The sequence below is a fragment of the Panthera uncia genome (assembly GCF_023721935.1).
Source record: "Panthera uncia isolate 11264 chromosome B3 unlocalized genomic scaffold, Puncia_PCG_1.0 HiC_scaffold_1, whole genome shotgun sequence".
In the NCBI taxonomy this organism is placed as follows: domain Eukaryota; kingdom Metazoa; phylum Chordata; class Mammalia; order Carnivora; family Felidae; genus Panthera; species Panthera uncia.
The window spans coordinates 33189559-33199123 of record NW_026057582.1 but is presented as its reverse complement, the minus strand read 5'-3'; the positions used below and the strand labels follow the sequence as shown (position 1 = coordinate 33199123).

At 38.5% G+C, this 9565-nt stretch overlaps 1 protein-coding gene across 1 annotated transcript in view; it reads left to right on the top strand.

Moving 5' to 3' along the window:
• The first annotated feature begins 46 nt into the window (after positions 1-46).
• EIF2S1 (eukaryotic translation initiation factor 2 subunit alpha) overlaps positions 47-9565 on the top strand; it is a 21801-nt gene continuing 12282 nt past the window's right edge. Inside the window, exons 1-3 of the mRNA XM_049612626.1 lie at positions 47-490; positions 4436-4677; positions 8718-8797. Of these exons, the coding sequence (XP_049468583.1) occupies positions 4437-4677; positions 8718-8797 (321 nt within the window). The 5' untranslated portion in view covers positions 47-490; position 4436. The remainder of the gene's footprint in view (positions 491-4435; positions 4678-8717; positions 8798-9565) is intronic.

Below are 9565 nucleotides of genomic sequence, written 5' to 3'. Positions count from 1 at the left end.
CCTAGCCCCTCCCCCTCCCCCTCCCAGGAGGCTGAGTAAGGCTTTGCACGCGCGAGGTGAAAGAACAGGGGAGGAGTACACTCCTTCTCTTCCTCCACTTTTCGTCTTTGGTCACAGCGCCACCTCATGGTTGACAGAAGCTTTGAGAGAGAGTTAATTCTTCAAGGACAAGGAATCAGAGTCCTACCAGTTCCCTGCGCCTTCAAGGTTACTTAACGAAAACGACAGATAACCGAGAAAACGTACTTTTCAGGTCCTCCTATGATCTACTTTCTTCCTTTTCTTCGGAGGACCTAGACTCTATGATCAGTGAGGAAGAGGGACCGCTGTTCTACTGGCGCATGCGCAATGCGAGGTGGTTCCGCATGCGCGGTGGGATAGAGCGAAGCGCACGCTGAGGTTCGGCTGCCGCTGCGGCTGGACTGTCTAATCTCTGCGATTAAAGAGCACGGCACGGGATCCCGGCGCGGGATTCACATACATACCTCAGGTGATTAGTCCCCCAGATCGGTTTCTTCAAGAACTCACTTTGGTTGTGTCGGTTGACTGGTGGTCGAGAGAGAGTAGGCCCTGGGCTAACACCCCTCCCTTTCCCGTTCCTGCGCGGGAAGTGTCCGACACCACCCGCCAGCGCCGGCTTGGTCGGCAGTGTTAACCGAGGTGTCATTATACGAGCGGAGGGATCTTGTGAAGGAAAGTGGGCCAAACGACTGTACACCTTCAATATACTGAAAGTGAGGGTACCTTGAGACGAGGGGGTGGCCTTGGGAAAACGCTGTGACACCCTCACCCCAGGACACTAAGAATTCCGCTCCCACCCTTTTTTTTTCCTTCCGCCCCAAGCAAATGCTACCTCTCAGTGGAAACCAGACCAGACACGTGAAGGGACCATTGGGGTGGTCCGTAACGTTGACAAGAGCTGGGTTAGAAAGATCCAAGAATAGTTTATTTGTCCGATAATTGATTTTTTTTTAAATTGATGCTCATATTACTGTATCGCTTGACTTGTGCATTTTTACAGAATGAGTCACCCTTTGCATCGAAGCTAAAACATACTGTTGAAGAGTTCACTAATGTTAGTATCGGTTTGCCGTATTTCAGCACCAATGAGAAGAGAATTACACGCTGTGGCCTCACAGTTAAACATAACTAAAAAGATAAGGGAATTTTAGGGTTAAATGCGTATTCAGCCTCAGGTCCCCTTTATTATCCGCCAAACTTAGGCTACTTTGTTTCTTGGAGAAAAGTTGTAGCAGAGAAGTCCTGGTTTTTCTCCCGATTGAAGTTGTTCAAGGAAATAAAATTGTGATTATGTGTCTTTCAACAGTGTGTGAATTATATAGAGCTTTACTGTCTACTGAGTTGATCTAATGCCAAGTGACAGTTACTGATTCTAAGATCTCAAAAAGACACACAGTAATATTTGTAGGAATCAGGGCTTCCTATTTCAACTACAGTGAAATAGTTTAAAAGCTTATTTGTGTAGCACTTCTAGAAACTACCATTCAGAGAGCGTTACTGGTGACGGTGAGAGACACATTAAAATTATCGTGAATTGTCTCTGTCACATAACACACTTAACTTTGGAAAGGAATGTGGACGTCCTGTATCTATTATGGTTACTTGACCATGCACTGGTTTAAGGAGTCCTACCTACCATTTGACCAGGCACAAGGTATTTGAAATTGGCTTGGAGTTCAGTTAATACATTTTGAAAGGTGGATATTCAGCATTGAAGAACACATACCATATTGCAGTATTCTGACGTACTGAGATTCTGTGGGTTAAAGGTATTCTGGATTTACTATGCGAAGTCTTGGTTTTAGTTCCTGTTCCAGTACCTTTTAAGTATTTATCCTTGAAGAAGTCATTTAATATTTCTGTTCCTTGGTTCCCTGGAACCCTGCTTCACTGTACTCCTTTCCTAGTACCCCATATTGCAATTGATATGCTTACCAGTTTGTTTCCCACTCTATGATTAACTTCCTTAGGTAAGAATCTTTAAGTGTTAGTAGTACTTAGTACATAGTAGATACTGCAAAAATAATTGTTTAACGAACTAAGTTACAAAATACAAAAAAATTACTTCTTTGCCTTTTATCGTCATTATTTGTATAGCACAGTACACTTTGCAGATTTACATATATTTTAATATAATTTGATACATTCCACAAACCTGCAAGGTCCATGACACAGACTAGAAACTACAGTTTAATGTGAATGCATTTCCCAAGCAACAACAGGTAGTAGGTAGGAGAGCAAGGGCTGAAACCCATGTCTAGAGCTATTTTGTACTTACTGGCTATTCTTTATGTTGAATAACATACCATCAGCTGTGTTCTTTTTTTTTTTTTTTGCTTTGTATATTGTAAAGAGACTGGTATCTCCTAGAGCAGTAGCATTCATCTCTCCCATCAGGATTCTTTTACAATATTGCTTGTATTCTTTAATTATCAAATTAAGCCTTGATTCCCCAGAATTATCAGCTTTACTATTTGCATAAATTTGGTAAGTAAATGTGGTTAGCCTCTATTAAATCTCTTAAAACTGTTTCACACATTCTGTGACATCATTTACTTTGATACCCAGTTTGAGACTTTTCTAGCTCTCAAATTTTAGTGCTTTACATACAGATATTTGACAACAGCTGTCCAAAAGGAAAAAAAAAAAAAGCCATTTAAGAATGAAACAACCAGCTCAGCTGTTTCTTGCTGGGTAATTCTGGCCATTGAATGTCTACTTCCCTTTATTTGCTAAATCCCTATTTTGTCAAGCTACAAGAGAACTACATTTTGGCCCTTTTATTAATATGCCACTTTATTTTTGTTGTTAAACAGGATAGATTGGTACTAAAAGTTTGCATTAATCTATGATCTGTGATTCAGCAATGAATATGTATATTGCATTTTTTAAAGATGCTTCTGATATATCTATCAGTAATACCGAGAGAATATATAGCCTGATGAATCAGAGCACAGACTATGGATCCAGACTTCATAGGTTCAAATTCTGACTATCAGTTGTTAGCAGTATATGACAGAACAAGTTGCTTAGCCTGTTTGAATTTCTTCATTTATAATATAGAACTAGGGGGAAAGTGGTACTCAGGCAGTAGCCAATACCTATAGGTGGTAGATGTAAAAATCAGTGGGAATCCACTGTGAAGATACATGTGGATGCAATTAGTTCTCAAACTGAACTGCAGCAGAACTCTGGTGTTCTGTGGGCTGGATGTGGCTGGTCTGTCTTTAAGATCAAGTAATGGCAGCCTTATTGCCCAATTAGGAAAAAAATAAGTAAATGAATTTTCACACATTTTTCGTAGGCCTTTAGATCCTATTACTGCCTGTTTTCTGAACTTTGACAATAGTAAATTGGTTAAGGTTAGTAGAAAAACATGAAAATCAACTGTGATTCATTTTAGAGCTTTCTTTTAAAAATATGTTCCTGTGCATGGTATAATTTCAGTCTTGTGGGTCATAAAAGGAGTGGTGCTGAAAGTAGGTTGGGTAGATCAAAGGGAATAGTTTTAAATATATTTAATGCTTGGTGGTTGGGACGCCTGGGTGGCTCAGTTGGTTGAGCATCCTTCTCTTGATTTCACTTGGGTCATGATCCCAGGGTCGTGGGATCAAGCCCTCTGTTGGGCTACGCTGAGCATAGAGCCTGCTCAGGATTTTCTGTCTCTTGCTCTCCCTCTCTTCCCCATTCTCACGCGTGTGCTCCCCCCAAAATAAATAAAAATAAATAAATATATTTAGTGCTTGGAGTTTAAGAGATGCTTGAACTTTATAGTAATGGAGTTCTATAAAGCTATTCTCAAGATTGTGTATACCTATTCGATAGAAGTTAAGTGTTTAGTTGTATTTAGTTATATTTATTTTTTTGTTAATAAATTTTTGGTCTTTGTCGTAACATGATACTGTGAGTTTGGCTAGAATAAATGATAGGGTATATTGTTTGATATATGGTGAGGGCTGTGGTTTAAGTAGTGGGAAGATTCTTCCCTTTATGTGGGTGGTAGTATATAAAGTCTTAGCTGACTTGGAGAATGAGTAGCTTTGGTTTTGTTGATAGGTTTATAGTAGTAGTGATGCTTCCCATCATTTGTTATTTCTTAAAGTGGTGGTATTTAAAATAGTGTTTCAAGGTGTACCTTTAATTCTTAAGTCTCAGAGTACTTCATAGATGGTCATTAGTTTTTATGATTCCTCTAAAACTGATGTCAGAGAATCACTCAAGCCCTACAAAAATGTGGAGCACGTAAAAATTAAAGCTTCGTTCCTGAACATCCATCTGTTTTCTGGTACCATTTAAAAAGTTTGAAGAGTTGAGAAGACTAATCATTTCTTCCAGTGGCAAGATGTGGAAAATTGACATTTCTTTATTTTGACCTTAACTGAACACTCACTTGATTCTTTTGTTTAAAATGCAGAATGCCGGGTCTAAGTTGTAGATTTTATCAACACAAATTTCCTGAGGTGGAAGATGTAGTGATGGTGAACGTAAGGTCCATTGCTGAAATGGGGGCTTATGTCAGCTTGCTGGAATACAACAATATTGAAGGCATGATTCTTCTTAGTGAGTTGTCCAGAAGGCGTATCCGTTCTATAAACAAACTCATCAGAATTGGCAGGAATGAATGTGTGGTAGTCATTAGAGTGGACAAAGAAAAAGGTAAGTGGGAAAAATATCTAAAATACATATTTTGGATTTAAAAATGCTTTATTTTAGTTTTTCTTTTTAATTGCTGGCTGCTGTAAAAAACAAACCAAAAACATCTCCTTTTATGCTTAAATTCTTTTTACATACAGAGTTGTTAGAGAATGATGCCAATTAGCCATCTAAGTAAGACTTCTTAAGTTAGTAGTGGCTTAATTAGCACATCCCAGGACTAGTTTTTGTGGGTGAAATGACTTTTATTCCCAGAGGTTACAGGATCTTGGTAGTTGACTCATTTTGGCTAAACTCAGAAGAGATAGGATAAGTAAACCAGAGTACTAGTTCATTTAGATTTGTAAGATGCTTTTTTCCTGATTTAAAGCTAAATTTGCAATCAGATTATTGGATGAACATGGAAATGGGGCAAAGGTACAATGGATTTTAGGAACATTTTATATAAGCTTTGAAAAAGCAATATGCTGCAAACACACACCCAAAACCCAGTATTCTGTATCTCTTCGGTTATCAGAATGTTTGTGACTCCCCCAAAATCATGTGGGAGATTTCAGATAGTGCTGAACTCCATGTAAATTTTTCTGGACTCCATGTAAATCTTCACCTTTGTGAACACATTTTTTTCTAGACACAGTGTACAATACCATTAAGTAAGTTTGGGGTTCAACTTCCTTAAAATAATTGGTTATAATTGTCTCACTATAATTTATTAGGTGTTAGTTTTACATAGTAGTTACCATCATTGCTTAAAAGACCAATCACCTTGATTGAACTTGTCTTTTTGAATACCTCAGCCATCTAGTTAATTGTGACACTTCTGCAAGTGATTGGTTTTATACATAACTGACATTTTTTTTCTCTGATTATAGTCGTAGGTGATAAACTTTAGAGACATTTTGTTATCCCTTAGGTAGTGACTACCACTTAGCATATTGATTATTATATATGTTTTGGTAGGGCTTAACTTCTAGAACCCCCTATTATTAAACTACTAAAGACAAATTATACCTTAAACTTGTGTTAAGTCTTCATATTACTGCCCCACTAGGACTTAAAATGGTGTCTTGTCTATTATTTTATTTTCTATCATAGAAAATATATACACAAGAAGGAATCAAATATATTTTCAGTTGCAATCAGAAAAAAGTGAAAAGGTATACTTAAGTACAGTAGATGTAAAAGTATTTTCATAGCAGCACTGTTTGCACAGTGTTAATTAAAAACAAGAAAAATCAAAATCATGGTTAAATAAATTGTAACATTCATGCAGCGCAACTTTGTACGGAATGAGATCTCAGTGTTCTGATATGGAAAGATCCTAGAGTAAGATACAAGCAAAGTACAGAAGATCCTGTAGAGGGCATCCACTTCTGATATTGGAGGATTAGGTTCTGTTGGACAAATGTTCCAATGTAACAGTTAAACAGTGAAAAGCTGTGAACAAATATATATATTAAAAAAAAAAAAAAAGTGCCTAAAGATGTTGGGAGCAACCAAAGGCAGGCCAAAACTGAAGGTAGGTCAACCCTTGGAAGAGAGGAACTGCACTGGATAAGTTTTACAGTTGTTTGTCTGAGTGCATGCCATAGATAGCTTCCAGCAGGGCAGCTAAAATTCTAGTGGAAAGTCTATAGTGTTTCAATGGCTTGAGAATCAGATGAGAGTTCTGGACAACCACAACATTTGGAAGGTAGTGATGAGGATTAGAGAAAGGACCAACTCAAGGAGAGCCCCTTAGTTTAAATTATAAATTCTCAAATCTCTGCCAGAACCCTGAACCAGTAACGTATAGGATGGGGTACAGCCCCATGAGGGGCAACAGGGTAAAAATCTAAACAGATTTTGGTTGCTTTCCACCTGGGGAAACAGAGCTTTAATATTTGAATTCAGACAAGTTTTGCTTACTAAAACAAAAAATCAGTATCAAGAGGAACATAAAGGAACTCAGAGTCTCTGGCACATATTATTCACTATGTCCAAAATTACTAAACGTTTCAGAAAACAGGAGAGAAAAGGCAGTCAGTCAGTGGAGACCAACCCAGAGGTGACCTTAATATTGGAGTTAACAGACAAGGATTTTAAAGCAGATGTTGTTAACTGCTCAAGAATATTAGGAAAATAAGCTTGTAATGAATGAAAAAAATGAAATCTCAGAGAAATTAGAAACTCTCACAAAGAACTAAATACAAATTCTAAAATTAAAAGTTTAATATCTAAACAACTCACTGGGCTAACAGCATAGATGGCAGAAGGCTCAAGTCAAACTTGCAGGGAGTTCATTTAAAAGAACCAGTTTTGGGGCGCCTGGGTGGCTCAGTCGGTTAAGCATCCGACTTCGGCTCAGGTCATGATCTTGCAGTTTGTGAGTTGAAGCCCGGCGTCAGGCTCTGTGCTGACAGCTAGGAGCCTGGAGCCTGCTTCAGATTCTGTGTCTCCTCCTCTCTCTGCTCCTCTCCCACTTGTGCTTTGTCTCTCACTATCAAAAAATAAATAAATAGGGGCACCTGGGTGGCTCAGTCAGCTGAGCGTCTGGCTTTGGCTCAGGTCATGATCTCACGGTTGGTGAGTTCGAGCCCCGTGTCATGCTCTGGGCTGACAGCTCGGAGCCTGGAGCCTGCTTCGGATTCTGTGTCTCCCTCTCTCTCTGCTCCTCCCCTGCTCACACGCTGTCTCTCTCTCAAAAATAAAAGATTAAAATAATAATAATATGTGGCTATTTAAATAAATAAATAAATGTAAAAGAACCAATCTGAAGAACAGAGCAGGAAAAAAAAAATGTGTCAAATATTAAAAGCTCTATTCCAAAAGAAGAGAGAGAAAGAGCAGAAAATATATTTGAGGAAATAGTTGTCAAAAGTTTCCTGTATTTACTGAAAAAAACATCTACAACTTGGAGAAGCTTGGCAGACCTCAAGCAGGATAAATACTGATAAGACCACATCTAGGCATGTTAAACCATTGAAAAACAGAGATAGGGAAAATCTTGAAAGTAGCCAAAAGAAAACGACTCATGATTTACAGGGGAATAGTAATATGAATTAGTATGGTATTACTGAAAATAGTGGCTGTCTGAGCATTGAATGACTGACCATTTAAAACACTGAAAGAAAAATTGTCAACCCAGAATTCTATATTTTAAGAAAATATTCAATAGTGAAGATCAAAAATGATGACATTTTTGGGTAAATAGAAACTTAAGAGGATGTATTACCTAATAAATCCCCATTATAAGAAACAATAAAGGAAGTTGTGCAGGCCGATGAGGTGTGAGGCCTGACATAGGAAATATGTGGGTAAATGTAAAAGACTATTTTTCTCTTAAATTCTTCAGAATACATTTAAGTGCTTGTCTCGTTATATACCCATGGGATTTTAATTTATGGATGTGATTGACGACATGAAGAGGCCAGTGCTGTGGCCACATCATGCCATGTAGGGCCACCATGAGGAAGTACCAGTTTTGGTCAGGAGACAGAAGGAGCATCAAGAATACAGAAAATACAGGGGCGCCTGGGTGGCTCAGTCGGTTAAGCGTCCGACTTCGCTCAGGTCACGATCTCGCGGTATGTGAGTTCGAGCCCCGCGTCGGGCTCTGTGCTGACGGCTCAGAGCCTGGACCCTGTTTCGGATTCTGTGTCTCCCTCTCTCTCTGACCCTCCCCCGTTCATGCTCTGTCTCTCTCTGTCTCAAAAATAAATAAATGTTAAAAAAAAAAAAATTTAAAAAAAAAAGAATACAGAAAATATAGATAATACAATTGACCTTGTGATGATGGATGCCAAAAAGACAAGTATAGAGAATCTTTTGACTAACTTTCATTTGGGTAATTGAAAGTATTCCCTCTACTAAAGTGATGCAGAATATGCAATTACATGATACAAGTGCCTTCTGAAAACAGAAATCTCTCATCTTATATTTCTTATGCAGCATTTTATTGATAATAATTTTAGTGGGAAATAAGTGTAGATATGCCAACCAAACAACATGGTTGCAAAAATTTATCACAGTGCTAAGCTTTTTTTCAAACTTTTCTCATACAGGATATATTGATTTGTCAAAAAGAAGAGTTTCTCCAGAGGAAGCAATCAAATGTGAAGATAAATTCACCAAATCCAAAACTGTAAGTTTGATATTTGAGTGAAATTAGTTCACTATTTAATATATTTAATAATCAGCATGTAATATTATAGGCAGGAAAAAAAAATCCTGAATTTTCTGTAACTGTATTTCCATTTACAACTATGAGTTGAGAAGAATAATTTGAAGTCTTAATTTCAAAAGAGTTATGACTGCAGTGTTTTATCTGGTGGTGGTACTACCTTAAGGCACTGCTTATGGTTTGCTATTCTATAATGAGTTTATTGGATGTTAGTGTGTTTAAGTTATTTTAGGTTAAATTAACTATGGGTGATTTCAGTCAGTTTGACTTACGGTAACATGTAGTTCCTGGCTTTAAACCCTGTTTGGGGATATTCGAGACAACCAGCTATTGTATGTTAAGAATAAGCAAGGGTCGGGGCATCTAGGTCACTTGGCCAGTTGAGCATCTGATTCTTGATTTCAGCTTAGGTCATGATCCCAGGGTCATGGGATCAAGCCCCAAGTTGGGCTCCATGCTGAAAGTGGAGCCTGCTTAAGATTCTCTCTCCCTCTGGCCTTCCCCCACCCCCCACTTGCACTCCCTCCCTCTCTAAAATAAAATGAAAGGGGCGTCTGGGTGGCTCAGTCAGTTAAGCATCCAACTTCAGCTCAGGCATGATTTCATGGTTCGTGAGTTCAAGCCCCGTATTGGGCTCTGACAGCTCAGATGGAGCCTTGAGGCCGCTTCAGTTTCTGTGTCTCCCTCTCTCTCTGCCCCTCACCTGCTTGTTCTCTCTCTCTCTCTCTC